The 21,280-nt window shown below is 34.5% G+C and overlaps 1 protein-coding gene across 1 annotated transcript in view; it reads left to right on the top strand.

The window, feature by feature from the left end:
• The window catches only part of LOC123534005 (cell division control protein 45 homolog), a 28,366-nt gene extending 7,553 nt beyond the window's left edge, over positions 1 to 20,813 (top strand). The window contains exons 8-17 of the mRNA XM_045316028.2: positions 1,487 to 1,659; positions 6,462 to 6,647; positions 7,484 to 7,582; positions 8,465 to 8,576; positions 9,230 to 9,285; positions 11,992 to 12,130; positions 14,295 to 14,378; positions 14,824 to 14,942; positions 15,332 to 15,408; positions 18,318 to 20,813. Coding sequence (XP_045171963.2) covers positions 1,487 to 1,659; positions 6,462 to 6,647; positions 7,484 to 7,582; positions 8,465 to 8,576; positions 9,230 to 9,285; positions 11,992 to 12,130; positions 14,295 to 14,378; positions 14,824 to 14,942; positions 15,332 to 15,408; positions 18,318 to 18,382 — 1,110 coding nt within the window. The 3' untranslated portion in view covers positions 18,383 to 20,813. The remainder of the gene's footprint in view (positions 1 to 1,486; positions 1,660 to 6,461; positions 6,648 to 7,483; positions 7,583 to 8,464; positions 8,577 to 9,229; positions 9,286 to 11,991; positions 12,131 to 14,294; positions 14,379 to 14,823; positions 14,943 to 15,331; positions 15,409 to 18,317) is intronic.
• Positions 20,814 to 21,280: the final 467 nt, after the last annotated feature.

Genomic DNA, 21,280 nt, shown 5'->3' with positions numbered 1-21,280 from the left:
TTGTGACCTCTCTAGAGGCCATATATTTTATGAGATCTTCATGAAAATTGGTCTGAATTTTCATCTTGATGATATCTAGGTCAAGTTCTAAAATGGGTCACGTGCCATCAAAAACTAGGTCAGTAGGTCAAATAATAGAAAAACCTTGTGACCTCTCTAAAGGCCATATTTTTCATGGGATTTGTATGAAAGTTGGTCTGAATGTTTATCTTGATGATATTTAGGTCAAGTTCGAAACAGGGTCATGTGCGGACAAAAACTAGGTCAGTAGGTCTAAAAATAGAAAAACCTTGTGACCTTTCTAGAGGCCATACTTGTGAATGGAATTCCATAAAAATTGGTCAGAATGTTCATCTTGATGATATCTAGGTCAAGTTTGAAAATGGGTCACGTGCCTTCAAAAAGTAGGTCAGTAGGTCAAATAATGAAAAAACCTTGTGACCTCTCTAGAGGCCATACTTTTCATGGGATCTGTATGAAAGTTGGTCTGAATGTTCATCTTGATGATATCTAGGTCAAGTTTGAAACTGGGTCAACTGCGGTCAAAAACTAGGTCAGTAGGTCTAAAAATAGAAAAATCTTTTGACCTCTCTAGAGACCATATTTTTCAATGGATCTTCATGAAAATTGATCTGAATGTTCACCTAGATGATATCTAAATCAGTTTCAAAACTGGGTCACGTGCGATCAAAAACTAGGCCAGTAGGTATAAAAATAGAAAAACCTTGTGACCTCTCTAGAGGCCATATTTTTCATGAGATCTTCATGAAAATTAGTGAGAATGTTCACCTTGATGATATCTAGATAAAATTCAAAACAGGGTCACGTACCTTCGAAAACTAGGTCAATAGGTCAAATAATAGAAAAAAAACCTTGTGACCTCTCTACAGACCATATTTTTCAATGGATCTTCATGAAAATTGGTCAGAAATTTTAACTTGATAATATCTAGGTCAAGTTCAAAACTGGGTCACATGAGCTCAAAAACTACGTCACTATGTCAGATAATAGAAAAAACGACGTCATACTCGAAACTGGGTCATGTGGGAGGAGGTGAGCGATTCAGGACCATCATGGTCCTCTTGTTAAAATAATGCTAAGTGTTAAAAACTTTCTCTACCATTAAAGCTTTAGTATTGCCTCTTAACAGATATTAAAGGGGCCTCGGTGGTTCAGTGGTTAAGGTCGTTGATACTTCAAATCACTTGTCCCTCACTGATGTGGGTTCGAGCCTCACTCAGGCTTAGGATTCTTCATTTGAGGAAGCCATCCAACTGGCTGACAGAAGGTAGGTGCTTCTACCTAGGTGCCTGCCCCTGATAAAATAATGCACAGGGAGGCATCTAGGGGTCTTCCTCCACCATCAAAGCTGGAAAGTTACCATATGGCCTATGATTGTGTCGGTACGACGTTAAACCCAACAAAAGAAATAAAACCCATAGAGTAAAATTCATTTGAATTTATATATCTTTGTCTTTCCATTCAGTCAGCATTATTGATGTTTGAGTTGGCTTGGAAGATCTCGAAAGATTCGAATGATCTGTTATGGCTGGCAATTGTTGGTGTTACAGACCAGTATATACACTATAAAACACCAAGAGAAAAATACATAGAAGATGTGATGGCACTGCAGTCACATGTTTCAAGACTAAACCACAAGTAAGTTGTCTTTTGAGAAGTGTCAAACTGAACTTAGAAAATATGATGCTGAAGTTTAATGCTAGTAAGTTTAATTTTCTTTATGGTATGGTTTTGAGTGGTAGGACTGCAGCTGTTTGGAATGACAACTTTTGAGATACAACTCTCTGTATAGAAAACACTTTTTGTACCCCCGGACAACAAAGTTGTAAAGGGGGGTATACTGGTTTCAGGTTGTCTGTCTGTCCGTCCGTCTGTCTGTAGACACAATCTTATGTGCACCATCTCTCCTCATCCCCTTGACACAATTTAATGAAACTTCACACAAGTGATCAGTAACAACAGTAGTTGTGCATGGGGCATGTTAGGTTCTTTCAGAAAAAAAACTTGCAGAGTTATGGGACTTTGTTTTTTGTTACTATACTATATACATAGACACAATCTTATGCGCACCATCTCTCCTCATCCACTTGACACAATTTAATGAAACTTCACACAAGTGATCAGTAACAACAGTAGTTGTGCATGGGGCATGTTAGGTTATTTCAGAAAAAAAAATTGCAGAGTTTTGGGACTTTGTTTTTTGTTACTATACTATATACATAGACACAATCTTGTGCGCACCATCTCTCCGCATCCACTTGACACAATTCAATGAAACTTCACACAAGTGATCAGTAACAACAGTAGTTGTGCATGGGGCATGTTAGGTTCTTTCAGAAAAAAAAATTTGCAGAGTTACGGGACTTTGTTTTTTGTTACAAAACTATAAACATAGACACAATCTTGTGCGCACCATCTCTCCTCGTCCCCTTGACACAATTTAATGAAACTTCACACAAGTGATCAGTGTGACAGGAAAGGCCGTACCGGCGACAGCAACCATCAGAACAAATCAACACCCTTTACAATATTTACAAATTTATTTACATAAGATGATTATTTACAATGAATAGATATGAAAAGAAAAAAAAACTGATTATAAGAAAGAAAAAAAAAAGAAAGTTCAGTATCTCTAGATACAAAAGTTCTTAAATTCCATTCTAATCTGACGTGACACAGTTCTTTAATTCAATTGTGAACTTTAAATAGCACAAACAAAATGTAGCTTCTAAATTCAAAATACAGTCCCTTTAAACCGTGAATACGTTGATTCCGTGTTGGCTCCCTATGGTGGTAGGTGATTGCATCCCTGAGCTGACTTCAGAGGATAACAAAAATCATCGTCTTTGCGGTTTACGGCACAACCATGGGACGAAAGCTCTGCGCTGGGAATATCACATCCAGGCGAGTGAAGACAAGTGAACCTCGGGCATTGTACTTCCGGGTTATGACATCACCAGGTAAAATCGTCTGGCGGAAGAAGCTAAAATATATAACATATGGTAAGCACCATAGCAAAACAAATAAGTCAGGGCATAAAACTGCTCCTTTGGGTACACCATACCTCCGTAGGCTCCCATAAATAATACGTGCTACTTATACAAAATATATGTGCTACTAAGTTCAGACGTCACATGATTAAAATACGTCACTTATTACTTCCATTATTACAAAAATTACTTACTTAAAAGACTAAAGTTAAAGTATGAGAAAAATATGAAAAGTATATGATGAAACATTATAGATACGGACATGATAAACTGCAGCCATTATTTACAACTACAAATTAACAAAATTCAATGTAAATCAAACGTTATATCATAGTTGGCATCCATATAATATCTAATGCCATATACTAAAACGGACATTAATTAGATGTGCTATAGACTGGCATACAATTACAAATTACAATAATATATTACAAACATGGCACTAGACTTGCCATATAGATTTATACATAACAATACAATGCAGTAATGGCGTTCCATAATAACGAAATGTTTGACATAAGTTTTTGAAACAAAGTACTTTATAAATATCATGTTACAAATTTCAGTCCAAATTTTACATCTTATATAAATGAAACATTTTAGATTCCTCTTTCGAAATAATTTACAAAAGTCTGAAAAATTTAATAAATCATCCTAACATACCGAAACTAGCAAAAATCACATGCCGAAAAGTAAATGTTACAGAATTCTGTAGAATAAACAAAAATTTACCCAAAAAAAAATCGTAATGCAAAAATCATACAAAAATTTAACAAATAAATTTCTTACCTCGATCGAGCATAAATTTCTAGCAAGAAAATAATTCAGACATAGATTCGTCTATAAAGTCGTAAGGTGGTGTGCGCAAGGCATATCTAGTCCAGTCTATTTAAAGGATAATGTCCCGCCAAATACTAAATTTCATGGGATTCACGGTTAAGCCGTGAGCTCCGACTATTGTCATTTTCACGGGATTCACGATATAGCCGGGAAATCTAACTACTTTGGCGCGAATTTAAATTGACAATTTGAGGCCCATTATAGTGGTTTTGGGGATAAAAACATAAATTACTGAAGTTTATAAAATATCAACTTTCTTATTACTGAACAGAATTTAATGAAATTTACATGGAAATTTAAGTTATGAAATACAGAAAAACATGAGAGGTATTTCATGCGTGAAATCTGACATTTACCTCAATAACTCAAAAATTTACAAAAAGATGATGCAATACCTGCATTTACACTACAGATAAAATAAGGCCCGTATGTCAATTTGTGACAATCAGTAACAACAGTAGTTGTGCATGGGGCATGCTAGGTTCTTTCAACGACAAAAATTGCAGACTTATGGGACTTTGTTTCTTGTTAACATACTATGTACATACAGTCTGCATATGCAGTCTTGTGCGCACTTAATCTTCCGAACCCTTGCACACAATTTAATGAAACTTCACACAAGTGATCAGTACTAACCCTAGTTGTGCATGGTGCATGTTACGTTCTTTTAGATAAATATTCTGTATAGTTATGGGACTTTGTTTTTTGTTACTATACTGTATACATACAGTCTATATACCACACCTGGGGTCAATTACTTTAAAATGTAATTAATTAAATTACAATTACATTGAGAGATTTACAATTAAATTACAATTACCATTACATGAAATTTAACAATGTAATTAATTAAATTACAATTACATTGGAAATTGTAATTAATTACCTTCAATTACAATACCAAATGTGGTGCTTCTTACACAAACACTGTAGCAAAGTTCTTTACTTTGTACTACACAAACATGATAATCCACATGTAAACTGATTTCAGTTATTTCAAAATTGAATTTAAGCTCAAAGTAAAATCTGTGTTTGCAGGAGAACATTACTCTGTCTTTAATATTATTGCAAAAGGAGCTACAAGTCAGCCCTAATTAATAGTTAATACATCATTTAGCAGAATTCCGTTAGAGAAGATGCATGTAAAGTCAGGTATTTCTCTGAGGTCTGAATTTCTCTAAGTTTATAGGATCATGGTTCTGCAATATGTTTCAAATTTAACTAGTCTAGTTCAGTATTTAATCATTTACATTTTAAACATATATCTTAAGTTTTTATCCTTGACACTACAAGTTATCCAAAGGACCACATCGAAAATAAGTTGTAAAACATTCATGAGTCATCCTAGAATAACTATGTCACTAAAACTGTAGAATACTCATAATGTCAACAATAATAATTAAATCTTTTATCTTGTTAGAACTGTTGTTTATATCATCTAATACAACAAATTTTATCACAGATAAAAAATGATTAAACTAAATGCTAAGCATTTCAATTTTTGCTCCGATAAAAATCTAAATAATAATTATGCAAATAACAATTTCAAATCCTAATTTGATCATTTTCTCCAAAAACATAATGACAAACATCATCAAAGATTACCAGTAGGTTCTAATGAAACAAATATCAGAACAAAGGAGCTATGTCCAAGGGGTTAACACCTACCATAATATTCTATTGTTATTTTTCACAGCTATGAAATGCATATTAGCATGTTAAAGTGAAGTGTCACTGGTAATAAACATAAAATAATAATCCAGTTTGTTGAACAAATTATATATACTCTTTGTTCAACAAACTGGATTAGCATGCCATGTAATTGGAAAGTAATTAAAATGTAATTGCCAATTACACCCTAGAATTGTTCTGTAATTAGTTAAATTACAATTACATGTAATTGATAAATGACCCAATTACAAATTACATTCAATTACTTGGAAAATGTAATTTGATTGCAATTAATTACAATTACATTTTTAATTACCCCAGGTCTGCTATATACATACAGTCCACATAATTATGCAATCTTGTGTGCGTCAAATTGCAATGTGCTCTGTCAGTGCATGTGGGGGTACATTCATCACCTTTAGTGATAGTTCTAGTTTATTTTATTTTTCGAACATATATCTTTTTCAAGATCATGATAAGTATCACACTAAGTTACATCCTAGACTAGACAGATATGGAACTGAATGGCATTTTTGCAGAACAAGATTATCAGTGTGTTTTGAATTTGTATCTACACATTTTTGTAAGCAGTTTATAAGCTTTAAAGTTTGCTACTTAAAGATATATTTTTGTTGTTGATAAATATTGTTTTTGATGGAGTCTTATTGCATTAAGTACCTGCACATTTCCCTCATAAGAAAGTAAACTATTTGCAATGCAAAATTAACGCTTGTCTTTTTCATGTTTTTGCAGTACTTATAAAAATTTTATGTGAAAAATAAAAATGAAATGTCTTGCTTTTTTGCCTAGTTTATGGACGATAAGGCAAAATGTAAAATTTCAAAGTTTTATTTGGTATTTTAAAGTATAAAGATACCATGGCATTATTACGATTTGTTATGTCTTAAAATGCAAAATGACTTCCTGTTTATATTTCAGAGATGATGAAGATATTATATCAATTAACTGCCTCAAGATTATGTATGATGATGAGTTACAATTAACGATGTACAGACATTGGTCCTTGTTTGATAGTATATGTCATTCAATTAATATGGCATGTAAATTTAAGATATGGACACTTAAAGGACAGAAGAGATTGCACGAGTTTCTTGCTGAAATGGGGTTAGTGTTAAGAAGAATTAATAGAAATTACAATTTTGTTCCTGCCCCAGTGTATAAATCTTTTAGAATCATAGAGTCCATTTAGTATGTGTAATAGAATTGTGCTAGGGGTGTGAGAGTATTTCACTTTCTGTTATCTCTCATGAACAGACTTAATAAAACAAAGTCTGGGACCTCCGTGGCCGAGTGGTTAAGGTCGCTGACTTCAAATCACTTGCCCCTCATCGATGTGGGTTCGAGTGTCACTTGGGGCGTTGAATTCTTCATGTGAGGAAGCCATCCAGCTGGCTTACGGAAGGTCGGTGGTTCTACCCAGGTGCCTGCTCAGGATGAAAAAATGCACGGATGGGCACCTGGGGTCTTCCTCCACCATTAAAGCTTGAAATTCACCATATGACCTATCGTGTCAGTGCGGCGTTGAATCCAAAAAAAACAAAAAAAACAAAGTCTGCTATTACCATGATTACTTTGCTTGGTTGCATTCTATGTTTCCAAAGGAACTTCTTATAGATTTATTATCATTTTAGTGTCTATCTTATTTACTGAACCTCAAAACCTGATAAAAAAATCAAAACCATTTCAGTCCGGGGGAATATCTTTGATCTTTTTTTGTCAGATTACATATTGATTTACAGTCAAACCTTTGTTCAAGACCACCTCTGAATAGAGACCACCTGGCTCTAAAGACCATATGTTTTGTTTCCTATTTTAACTTTTAAAGTGTATTTTTTAAGTGAATAAAGACCAACTCCCAATAAAGACCCCATTTTGACTCTCCCAAGGATGGTCTTTATAGACAGGTTTGACTGTATTGTTATATTATTTAAACATTACAGGTTGCCATTAACGCAGTGTAAACAGAAATTTGCTTCCATGGACTCCAGCCTGAAAACCAACATTAGAACTATGATACAGGAAAACATGAACAAATATGGGTAAGCTTTCATGTGAGACTTGAAAGTTCCAAAACTGTTTTACCATCTAAGTTCAAGCTGGTGTTGCATGTTAGAAATATCATAGATATGTTCAGTATTAAAGTAGTGGACCGGTAATGACACTTGGCATTGACATGTGATTATGTATTCTTAGTAGGCAGTTCAGAATCCTTAGCTCGACTATGCGTCGGCGTCTGCATCCCGGTTTGGTTAAATTTTTGTATGTAAGCTGGTATCTCAGTAACCACTTTTGGGAATGGATTGAAACTTGACACACTTGTTCACTGTGATGAATTGACTAACAAACATTGTACTTGTTCCATAACCCTGTTTTGCTTTTTCACAAAATTATGCGCCATTTTCGACATATTTATTCAGTTGACAAAGCTGTTGAATAGTCCAGCATTGCTGTCAGCTGACAGCTCTTGTTCAGTTGTAAATTATCTCAATGCATACCTGGCTTTCCTTGACAATAAAAGAAACCCCGAATATATGGAAGTCACATAGGTAAAATGTGAAGAAATGTAGATATAAAAATTAGCAAGGAAGGTTGTGTAGACAGTTGCTGATTTAGGTAGAGAGGGAAAACAGTCCTGCAGTATGGACTTATGTCTTACTATTTATGCTATAAACAGTTGGATATAAAGATGACATTCTTGATTTAATGCCAGTGTTTCTTTTGATTCTCAGTAGCAAACACTTGTATGTATCTGAATCCTAAAATACCATGGCATGTAGTGTTTGCTGCAACAGGTTTTGCTACATTATTGTTATACATTCCCATTCTAATTGATAACTTCGTCTAATTCTTCATGTGCTTACACAAGTGTAAATAAATTTGTAGGGTACAAACAAATAATGAAAACATTACTCTTGTTGCAGTTTGGTAGATGAAGATGTGATACTGCCATCATTTTTTGCCCAGTATGGTTTTAAGAACAAGTTGTGTGCCACTGACGTAGCTCATGTTACAGCAGCTATCTTAGAAAACACAGTGAGTATATGAGCCGTGCCACGGGAAAACCAACATAGTGGCTTTGCGACCAGCATGGATCCAGACCAGCCTGTGCATCCGCGCAGTCTGGTCAGGATCCATGCTGTTCGCTAACAGTTTCTCCAATTCCAATAGGCTTTAAAAGCGAACAGCATGGAGCCTGACCAGACTGCACGGACGCGCAGGCTGGTCTGGATCCATGCTGGTCGCAAACCCACTATGTTGGTTTTCTCATGGCACGGCTCATATCTATTTTAGTTCTACCCAGTCGTCGAGTTAGGAAGCCATCCAAATAATCAGTTTTAGGTCAGAGGTCATGTGGTTTTCTTGCTTCTACAATGTAATTTATACAAATTGAATGGTAACATAACCTGTATGTGACAATACTATAATGCCGAGATAGATGAATGTTAAAGTTTTCTTTAATGTGGTTAGTCGAAGCCTAGTCTAAATAAATGAAAAATACTACAATTTTATGCTTCGGGCTTACTTTGCAATACATGGCTGTCTGGCTATGTTTGGGGTGCTCTGTGCTTCTGGGAAATCTACCCTTACTTTTTATTTTTTCTAAACAATTCTGATGCCAATATTAGCACTGTAGTAACTATAATTCATTGAAAAATTCTGTTTATCAGTAAACTTTTGCTTTACAGGAAAAAGGAAAGACACCTACAGATAGTTTCCTAAAGGCGATGGATGTTTTATCAAGGTATATGCCAAGATTGATTTTCATAGATGTTTTTATAGTTTTATATCTTCCACTTTAACCTGGAGTTTCTTGCTTAAAATGTTTGTTTAGGTCACCTTTTCTTTAAAACTATAGGTTGCATTCTACCAATTAATTTCCTTCTTTATTTCATATAAACAATAAAATACTCAGACCTCATTTTCAGCACTTCAATGATATGAAAACCATATCTGGTTATTTAGTATGACATGTTTATTTATCAAAAATAGAAAAATATTTACATGTTATGTTAAATATTAGAAAAATAATTTGTTCTGAGAAACATCACCCTCAAAAAATGCTCTCATGAAAATAGCCGTTTAGCAATTACGCGTATGTAGACATTTTCTCAAAGAATAAAACTTATCCCTGGAAATTCACGATGAAAATGGTTTACATCTTTTCTCAATACAATAAGCAATAAAACTAAGTCAAAAGTATAACTGTCGCATCCTCATATGACACATTATAACAGATTTCATCAACAGCATGGAACTACATTTTGGACTACTTCACATGTAACACTGAGTGGTCACTTCCTGTTTAGTATAATCAGTCCTATAAGAGCTACAACTTTGAAACTTTGCACACTTTTTTATCATCATTGGGGAACTATTTAGGCCAAGAACCATAACTCTAACCTGCGTTTTGTGAGAATTATGGCCCGTTTTGTACTTAGAAAATCTGAACTATTACTCTTTTCTTACATATTGTCCAGCACTTGCAGACTAGAGATTGCAGGTGGTGCTCTGGTCATGAATACTTAAAGAGCTATAGCTTGGAAACTTTGTACACTAGTTTATTATCAAAAGGTTTAAATGTGGGGCAATACCATAATTCTCTACCGCTATTTGTACGAATTATGGCCTTTCTGACTTAGAAAGTTGGTACTTCTTAGTTATTTTTTTGTTTAGGTTCACATTTCTTGAATACTATAGCTTTGAAACATTTTTTCAGTCAACAATAGATTAGTAAGAAGGTCAAGAAGGTGGGCCGGTGGTCTAGTGGTAACACGCTTGACTGTCATTCCAGAGGTCCGGGGTTCGAATCCCGGTCCAGACACTGGAAATTTCTCAGATGCTCTCGAGTGTCTCCCACCTAACTTAGAGGCCTGTACTGGTTCTTCCCAGGAAAGATGGCTTCACGTGTATTGGTGCTATACACTGGGCACGTTAATGGACCTGACTGTCTATTCGCAAAGAACTAGGCTAAGTTAGCCAGACAAGACTGTATCTAAAAAGAATTTCTCTCTATCTGTCTAAGGGCTTTATCTCACTCTGTCCCTCTGGTCAGATCGCTCTGTGTCTTTACTAGTAGAGGATGAATTTCGTGCCCTGTGTGACTGCATTTGCTATATGTAAAGCGCCTTTAAATGTGTTTGTCATGAAAAGGGCGCTATATAAATCTGGTATAATAATGATAATAATAATAAGAAGAATAATACCTCTTTTCTCGTATATTACCTAACGCCAAAGCACTAACAGATGAGTGTTGGCACGTGTAGGCAGTGCTCATATTTTCTTTTTTAAGTTAAGCTCATGTAAAGTTGATGACATTCTTGTTTTTTTAGCTCACCTGAGCACAGAGTGCTCATGGTGAGGTATTGTGATCACGCTGTGTCCGTCGTCCGTCCGTGCGTCAAGTCGTCCGTTGTTAACATTTGTATTTAAACAACATCTCCTCCAAAACCACTAAATGGATTTTGATGATACTTGGCCATGATGTTCCTTGGGTGGTCCTTTATCAAAGTTTTTCAAACAGTTCCGCTTGGTTGCACATAGGGGCTGCCGGAGCTAAATATAGAAAAAACTTCAAACGACATCTCCTCCTAAACCGATGGTCTGATTTTGAAATAAATTCACACAAATGGTCCTTATGCTACCGTCTACCAACGTTTTTCAAATTCTTTTTGATTCGTCAAAAAACATGGCCACCAGAGGGCGTGGTCACTTTTCCCTATATGTATATAGTGGAAACTTTAAAAATTTCTTGTATGAAACTGATTGTACGATTTTAGAATAATTTTACATAAATGGTCCTTATGCTACCCTCTACCAAGATTGTTCAAATTATTTTGATTCGTCAAAAAACATGGCCACCAGAGGGCGTGGCCACTTTTCCCTATATGTATATAGTTGAAACTTTAAAAATCTTCTTTTGTGGATCTGCTGGCTCGATTTTAAAATAATTTTACATAAATGGTCCTTGTGTGACCCTCTACCAAGATTGTTCAAATTATTTTGATTCGTCAAAAAACATGGCCGTCAGAGGGCGTGGTCACTTTTCCCTATATGTATATACTGGAAACTTTAAAAATCTTTTTTGTGTGAAACTGCTGGCCTGATTTTAAAAGAATTTTGCACAAATGTTTCTTGTGTGACCCTCTACCAAGATTGTTCAAATTTTTTCTGATTCGTCAAAAAACATGGCTGCCAGGGGGTGTGGTCACTTTTCTTCCCTGAATCAATAATAGCTAGAGCCTTGATATTTGGCTTGTGATATCAGATTTGTAATGTCTACCATAATTGTTCAAATTATTGCCCTAGATTCAAAAGTGTGTGTGTGACATGTATATAATACAGCTAACATAGAAGAAACCTAACTCTGTACATATACAAACACATTTGAAGCCTTGTACACAGGTGAGCACTTTAGGGTCAATGACACTCTTGTTTCTAAAACTTGCAGGTCAAATACAGCAGCAATGGAGAAAGGTCTTGAGTTAGCCAAAAGACAGTTACAGGCCATTATAACCCAGGTGCAGACATTTCTAGATATGCATCAAGTCATCTCTGCTGGTCCATTTCTCTATGCATTTATGCAAGAGGTAGGTCAATTTTCTTTTCCATAAAGATAAACAAGTGGTTTCAGCCAAGCTTTGCAGATACTAGGTCTGTGTCATTGACCTCATTTTTTTTCTCAAAATTGGTAATGGGTGCGGTACCAGAAAAATTGTGAAAATTAGCATGGTTTTTCTCAAAATTGTGATTTTTTTCCACCTTAATTGTGATTTTTTTTTAATACTTTGTGAATCAAAATGTTTAATGTTGAATGTGAATATATGGATGTAAAAACTTAAATTCATATGTTTATTCCGAACAAATGAAGACACCATTTAGATGATTTGTAACCGATTCGTACCTAAACGTACTATGACTTAACGTTTCGTACCCAAACGCACTATGAATTAATGTCAAAGGGTTGATAATATAGGGTGACAAACGTAACAAATCTTAATTTCCTCACAAAAGTTGATAACAAACTTCTTCAGCTCTTACCGTGCTATAGACAGATCAATCCGCCTTCCAGATTTTAGCCCTATCTCGCAAGCGGCAGAAAATTTCGCTCTCTTGGGTACCCCATTACATCATACTCTAATCAGTAACGGTGTTTCACAATGCACATGCGTGATACAATTACTACCAATAGGGAATGTAAACTTGGCAGCCTTCATGAAATTATGCTTTTTTAAGTCCTTCTGAATTAACTTAAAACTTGCTTTGTTTACATTTTTATGCCCCCGGCATCTACTGATGCGGGAGGCATATAGTGATCGTCCTGTCCGTCTGTCCGTCCGTACGAGCTTAACCAAATGGGACCGTTTCGTCTAGCATCAATACCCCTTACTAGAATGACTTGACACTAATGCAGATGTAACCTGTGACCATTCCTCATCTTCAGACATCACCTGACCTCAGTTTGACCTTGACCTTGACCTCATTTTGGACTTAGGTTGCTTTATATGGGCCATCTCTATGTTAACCAAATGGGACCGTTTCGTCTAGCATCAATACCCCTTACTATAATGACTTGATACTAATGCAGATATAACCTGTGACCATTCCTCATCTTCAGACATCACCTGACCTCAGTTTGACCTTGACCTCATTTTGGACTTAGGTTGCTTTATATGGGCCATCTCTTGGTTAACCAAATGGGACTGTTTCGTCTAGCATCAATACCCCTTACTAGAATGACTTGATACTAATGCAGATATAACCTGTGACCATTCCTCATCTTCAGACATCACCTGACCTCAGTTTGACCTTGACCTCATTTTGGACTTAGGTTGCTTTATATGGGCCATCTCTTGGTTAACCAAATGGGACCGTTTCGTCTAGCATCAGTACCCCTTACTAGAATGACTTGATACTAATGCAGATGTAACCTCTGACCATTCCTCATCTTCAGACATCACCAGACCTCAGTTTGACCTTGAACTTGACCTCGTTTTGGACTTAGGTTGCTTTGTACTGACAAGGATGCCACCAGGGGCATCAAGCGTTTATTGAATGCAGCTTCTTGTTCTACTATTTTTAGAGGTTTAACACCAATTATGAATGGGTCCAGCAGACCCAGTTTGAAAATTGTGAAAACCGTGAGCAGTTGTGAATGGGTCTGATATTCAGTACCACTTATATAAGGAAAAAAGTCACTGCATTGTCTCACATGGCTTGTCTCACTTCACGTCTCTTTCCACAGACCTATATTATACTACATCTATATAGTTTGACTTCCTTAGTTTCCCCTTATCATACACAGTATCAGACAGGCACAGTAGTTTACACTTGATGTTGTCATTGTTATATGACATCACTGTTACGATCTGGAATACATTTCCAATAATTAAAATGAACAGGAAGTCGGTGAAGCAGTGACAAGCAGGTTGGACTATAATGACAGCCATTCAGGTTTCAGTGCTGGGTGATTAACTTAATATGGTACTGTTTCCAGTAGTATCGGCCTATACTGGATGCTGTTGAGGTAAATATGGCACACGCTATGGGCTGGACTGGAAATAAGTTGATCCTTCAATTTCAGGTGAGGGCATTCCTTGTCTACCCATACTAAACAAGAAACCTCTACAATGGTCACTTACATAAATACAGTGCATTGAATGGTGACAAAATAAATCTCAAGACTAAAGAGTATAGTATTTTGACTTGTAGACCATTTTGATTGTCATAGTATATATGTATTTTCTGTTGCAGGGAGCGGCTGATGTTAAACTGTTTGCACACCAGCAATGTGTAATGAGACTAGCAAGATTTACACTGGAAGCACACTGTTCTGTGGTATGTGTCATTTTGTTTGGGGGTATACATTTACTTTTAATGGCTACTTTAGAACAATATTTTACAAGGGATGTCAATGTAAAATCACATCCTGAAGACTGTCATTTAAATTTACATTTAGTTAGCCAAGTAGACTAGCTACTGTACACCTGTTTTTGTTGTCAGACATCTTTGCACTGGACAACTTTGTCTGCTCTTGTCAATTTAAATGTTGTCTTTGTATAAAATTGTGTTTAAAGACCAATCTTAGAACTATAGCATCATTATCACAACCATCATTGTAGCAGATTGGTTGTTTCTGAAAAAATATACATGTATCTTTAAACTTGTGTAATAAGAATTCATTTCTGCAATTACTATGACTAATATTTCCATTTGATCCACCTAGTGTATTATTTTACTGTCATTTAATATACAATAAAAAGTTACTGTTGTTGTGTTTCAGAGTCGTAATAAGAAGGCGCGTAACTTACCTCTGGTGTTAGGTGTTCCTTTAGATAGTGAAAAGGGTACAATACTTGTGATAGGTATACCACCACTCTCTATGGATGATGAGAGAAAAAAGTAAGAATATTCATTGTGTTATAAGCAGTAACTATTATATAGTTACAACCTAAATTCAGCATAAGGAGTAATTATCCACCTACCTGATTACAACTTTTAAAAAAATGACTAGAAAACTTTATTAAATCAAACTGGCTTCTATATATTCATATATAACAGTTCTTATAGGGTTTTAGAATTTGTCATAGCCAAGTAAAAACTAACTGATAACTAAAATATCTGGAGTTTCGACCATTACAGGCATTTTGACTCCTATCTGAATCTGTGTTTAATGCCTTTAGTTGATTGAAAATTATGTTATATGACAATATTTGAAATTCATAGAAAAAAGTGTCATAGATTTTTAAATTTCAGTTTGAAGAGACATTGCTTAAGTTTTATCGTTTCAGTTTTTTCGGGAAAGCTTTTGAACAGGCAGCTGCCAGCACAAACTGTAGAACATCTCATGACACATTCGATACATTCAGTAAGTATTTGAAGAGAAAGTTAAAACACTGAATTACCAGCTTTACTACACAGAAGTCAAGATCGGTTTGGAATTTTTTCAAAAGGAAAGCTGCTTTTAAAGTGTACAGACAAGCAGAACATGGAACAAATCTGAAGTTGAAATCTTCAATATTTACCCCCTAAAAAGTTCAGGAAGTATCTTGTTTTGTGCTGAAATATATTGTTTAGTTGGACTTCCTCAGTAAATTTTTGAGTGACTTCGTTTATTAAATAAGTGCAACAATTACATTTTTTATTTATTTTTTTCCTTAGAATTAGGTTTGATAACAGTTTTTTACTGTTTATTTGTTGAAGGTTTATCTTATGGACAGAGTAGAAATTATTTTTGAATCAAGGTTTTTATTACTGTAAACCTAGAAATTGTTTCACCCTATTTAAGTTAGCGACTTTCGCGGTTGATGTGTATCCGCGAAGTTTTGTAGCCGCGAACCAACCAGCTACCATGAAAACGCGAAAGTTTGTAGTTTTCATTATACATGACAACAATGCTATGATTTGCCATTTATAGTTATTCTAAGCCGGTAATGGAAACCTGCTTGGCATCTGAAAAGTTTGACATGATAGTTTTATTAATTGAGATGTTTTATAATGTAGAAATCTTTTATTATAGTATATTTATATTATATACTTTAATAGCAGAGCTACCTGCGACGCCGACAGCGTCGCATTACGGTTAGACGTATGAAAAAGAAAATGAATAGAGAGACCTAACTGTGTATACTATGGAGTTGAAAATCCTTGGTACTTTTTGGAATCGGTGTTGTTCGGATTTTTTCATGTGCACTATACACAGAGTAATTAATCAGTAAAAACGTCAGTAGACGCTTACTGTTTACAGTTAACAAAAGCGTCTCGCTTACTGCTTTGAATATTGAATAAAAATGTAAATGAGCATTTGATAATAAGAAATTAGTGCTAAATACATTTTCTACGAAGAAAAAAAGAAATAAAATAAAATATTTTCATTTTCAAACAACTTTCGTCACGCTGCCATTACTGAACTTTATTATATACTTATGTTTGCCCTGATGACGTCATAACTCCACAGTGGTGTAGTGGTTAGCGAGTTCGCGTTGAAATCCAGAGATCGTGAGTTCGAACCTCACCTGGACCAGATCTTTTTTTTTAATTCCTTTTTTATTTCAGGATTTTTTTGTATTATTATGAGTTTTGAAAATACTGTATAACTAAAGTGATTCATGTGAAATTTAACAAGTGTTTATAGTTATAGTTTGGTGTCAGGTTCCAATGTAGTGCCTGTGCAGTAGTCAGGAGACATGACCTTTTTAAAAAAAAAAAAAAAAAAAAACTTTAGGATCAAAATATACAGGCATTGAACTGTGAAAAGCAAATAATGCTCTTCTCCCCGTTCACATATATTTCATCCGTTAGCTTTAAAATCACTGACCAGAGTTTATAAAAAGAACCTAAAACTATTGGGGATGAATTATCAATAAACAACAAAAAGGTTCTTACTGCCATTCCTATTCTCTAGTGCTAAAAGATTAACCATACAAAAGCCATAGATTGTTAACTTAGAAGTTTAGTAAATAAACGAGTTTTCGTGAATTTCGGCAAACACTGTTTTTCTCTAGGTAAAATTCTGATCATTAACTTTTAAAAATTGCTAGTCTTTTGGGTTGAAAACAAGCTTTGTACAGTCATGTAAATGATTGTAATTTACCTATACCAGGCGTCTATCATAGCAGTATTTTTGACTGAAACTTGGACACATTCTTCCTTCCAAAAAGAACCAAAATTTGACAATAATGACATTTAAGGGAATTGGAACATTAACTTTTTACATTAAGTCCTCATTGCCAAACATTCACACGCAAAGAGACAAAATTCCTTTGGCTATTGGCCTAATGAGATTCTGTTAGGTTTGAAATTTTCAAGGTTCAAGCTTTTCAATTTGAAGGAGTTATCATGTGTGACTGGTTTCCAGTATGATAATAATATATGTAAAATTTTTGATGCAGTACGTTTTAATAAGAATAACAAAAATTATTCAAATACGTTTTTTTCTTTATCTTGGTGCCGATTTTAATCTAAATCGAACTTTCTTTAGATTATATACAGAATATCTTTCGAGTTTTCACATGTCAAGAATTAATCTTGATGCAGTCTAAAACATGCATTCAGAAATCATGAATTATCATTAATACTTATAATTTTAATAGATCTAATAGAACATAAACTTCCAAAACGAATCCATAATTCCAGATAATTCCAACAACACTTCTTTAATTTTTAAAGGCACTGGTGATTTTTCAAGGGAGCTCTGCCTTTTAGGTAGCACCTAATTTCATATTACTTATATCATGGAGAAAGCAATTTAAGCAAAAATGTGATATAAACAAATACATTGAATATGAGACAATATGCAAACATTTTATTTTAGTGGAAATATATAATTACGTGAAATAATGACAATAGTAAAGTTGAGCCTATCATTTTAATCCCCATGGCTATGTTACCATATCAAACAATAAATTTTATTGTTAAAACACGGTCAGCGTGCTCAGCCATTGTCCAGTTATCACAGGGAATAATGCTTTTGTTTGTTGTGTTAAGTTTAGCGTATTTCACAACAGGCGTATTCCGCCAGTCTTTGTAGCTGCTAAATCGTCTGTCGTGAAATATAGTGTTCGCGAATGTTTCTAGGTTGACATTATCTCCCTTTATGACTTATTACAATTTCATGTGCAATATTGAAAGTGGACTGATGTTTAATTTGTTTTTAACATAAAGTTCAAAATCTGGAACTTCAAACCATTAAAATAATATAAGCAGTTAAATTTCATATTTCTTGCCAAATTATCAGTAAGAGTTTTAATAATAGTTTTGAAATATTTTTATTTGTAGTTATGGAAATGAAGAGTGAAGATAGAAGTAAATTCTTCGATGCTCTGATCAGTTTGCTGAATTAAGGTCCAGGATGTAGTATATAGAGAGGGAATGTGTTACATATGGAATCTGAAACAGTATGGAGGATGGAAGATTAGAAACATTAGGTTCTGGACATTATATATAATATATAGATATACAAGAAAGTGAAAATGATTTAATAAGATATACAATAAGTGCCTATGTAATGAACTTTTGAGCTTGGCATTTAGATTGAAAGAGGTGTGAACAAAGTGACCAAACAAAACAACAGGAATGTAATAGATGGTGCTGATGTAACAGTGGAAGAGAATATAATTCTGAGAACGTAATAGTGAGAGAGATTGTAGCAAGATGGAAATCATTATAAGATCTTTTAGACTGAAGTGCTTGGAAAGCATAAAACGTTGGAGCCAGTATAAAGCAGTTAAATCACAGTGGAAGTACAAAGCAATGTAGTTTGTGGAAAAACTGTAAGATGAAGACATATGAGCCGTGCCATGGGAAAACCAACATAGTGGGTTTGCGACCAGCATGGATCCAGACCAGCCTGCGCATCCGCGCAGTCTGGTCAGGCTCCATGCTGTTCGCCTTTAAAGCCCATTGGAATTGGAGAAACTGTTAGCGAACAGCATGGATCCTGACCAGACTGCGCGGATGCGCAGGCTGGTCTGGATCCATGCTGGTCGCATACCCACTATGTTGGTTTTCCCATGGCATGGCTCATATGACAAGGCAAGCAATTGGATAATTAAAAAAATAGCTGTTTTTAAAGCAAAGGGAAGCATTTTGTTTTGGACCAACTAGATGCTGTGTTGTTTCTTTATTAATATCAAACATTTTTGATGTACTTTTTGAAGAATGGAATTAAAATTCTATATATATTCTTAAGTTATTAGATTTGTATCAAGAAATATGTGCATGTCCTTGCAGTAGAAATATTTTATGACTAAGAAAGCTCTCCATAAGAGAGTGCACATATCTTGATGCAGAGGTAATATGCCTTTTAGTATATATGCATTTACACCTGTAAATATAATTCATTTGTTCTTTAGTTTCAGCAAATTCAAAATTTTCATATTTTTTTCATGAATGTTACAACACAAATTAAGGTAATTCTGCACATTTGATAAACAGGAAGTTTTAGTTTTATGTTATTTACCAGGAAAAGGTAGTATAAAGCCTTTACCTGGCATGCATACATGGAAATCAGTGACAACACGTGTTAATTTGTAAAAGTGGCAACTTTACAAACTTTCTAAACAAAATATAATTTAAAAAATGTTTATAGGTGATCAAATTCCAAATTATGTCATAAAATCGGTTTGAAATTTTTGTGCATCCTTTGATGTTAAGCATATATCACAGAAATAAACACAAACCTGTATGTTTTATTTGACTATATAATAGAAAATATATTTATTTACAACAGTGATAAGTTTCAGTATACCTCGAAAAAAAGGAGCTAAGGAGTGGGTATACTGGAGTCGCTATGCAGGTCCGTCCATGCACCTGAGATAACTCTTGAAAGGGTGTGTGACCATTAGACTCAATTTTTTGGTACACATGTATATAATCATAAGATACAGGTGAAGGATAATTTCTTTACAATCAACTGCTTTTGCCAGAGATATGACCCTTTTTTTTCTGACTTAAAATTCAGTAAAATATTGATACTCGTGTGATAACATATGAAAGGATAAGTGAATTGAATTCATTTTTGGTACACTTTTATGTAATTGTGATGTACAAATCTTGATCGATTTCTGTTATAGTCCACCATTTTTGGGAGGGGGTATTGCTCGTTTTTGACTAAAAATTTTGTTGTCTGTTGAATTACACCTGAATGGATGAATGGTAATATAGGTATATCATCAGAAAATACAGGCTAAGTTTAGTTCTTGTTCTTGTTACAATCCACCAGTTTTGGCAGAATTATAGTACCTTTTCTGACTAAAAATTTTGCAAAATATTGATGTCTGTTTGATAACTTTTGTAACGATGAATAGACTGATTTTATTTTTGATACAGATTATATGATTATAAAATTCAGGTTAGATTTCAGTAACAATCCACTAAGTTTTGGTGGAGCGATGGCTTCTTTTTGACTCGAACTTTTTAAATCAGGTCTTTTTTTTCATACAGGAATGTTATGTTATAGCGGTATTATTTTTGAAAACTTACACGAGGTTTCAAATTTCCATTGCAGTCTAGCAAACAAATACGCGACCCTGTCTTTTTTATTTGCTAGACTCAATTCATTTACCTTGATGTTTTGAAAGAAGTAAGATATTTAGCCAAATTCTACATTGTACAGAAAAAAATAATGCAAACACAATTTCTTTTAGTTTTATGATAAAAGTGCTACAAAAAAAAATGTAGTGCATCAAATATACTGGATTTGTATTTATAAATTGTAAATATTTTATTACTGTACCAAACTGCAGATCTATTAAATTAAATGATTTAACCATCTGCTTGTTCATTGTATTTATATAGTAGCATAAGACTGTTGTGTTGTGGATATAGCAGCGCAATAGTTTTGGTCCCTCAAGGTCTCTTCTCCCTAATCTGATGGCCCAGTGGACTAAACCCTTACCCTCCTCAATTTCTGTAATGAACTTGTCCATTTTCCAATTTGGACAGTACCATTAACTGTTAAAAGGGGTGCTTACCAAAAAGATACAACAGTGCAGATCATGATCAGACTGCACGGATGTTCGTGCTGATCATGATTTACACTGGTCGCAAAGGCAGAATAATCGTGGCCAGCATGGTGAGGGTTAAAACTAAGTTAAGATAACAAAAAATACCAATTCATATGCCATGGTTTTGTGTAAAATGCAACAGAATTTGGAGGGCATTTAAACTCATTTTGTTTGTTTTTTTTAATATCCTTGGACAGATCTGATCGAAGTAGGTTATAGTAATACTTTGAGAAT

This window comes from Mercenaria mercenaria, chromosome 12 (genome assembly GCF_021730395.1).
Source record: "Mercenaria mercenaria strain notata chromosome 12, MADL_Memer_1, whole genome shotgun sequence".
In the NCBI taxonomy this organism is placed as follows: domain Eukaryota; kingdom Metazoa; phylum Mollusca; class Bivalvia; order Venerida; family Veneridae; genus Mercenaria; species Mercenaria mercenaria.
Note: the sequence above shows the minus strand (reverse complement) of the source record. Positions and strands in the feature narration are given on the sequence as shown.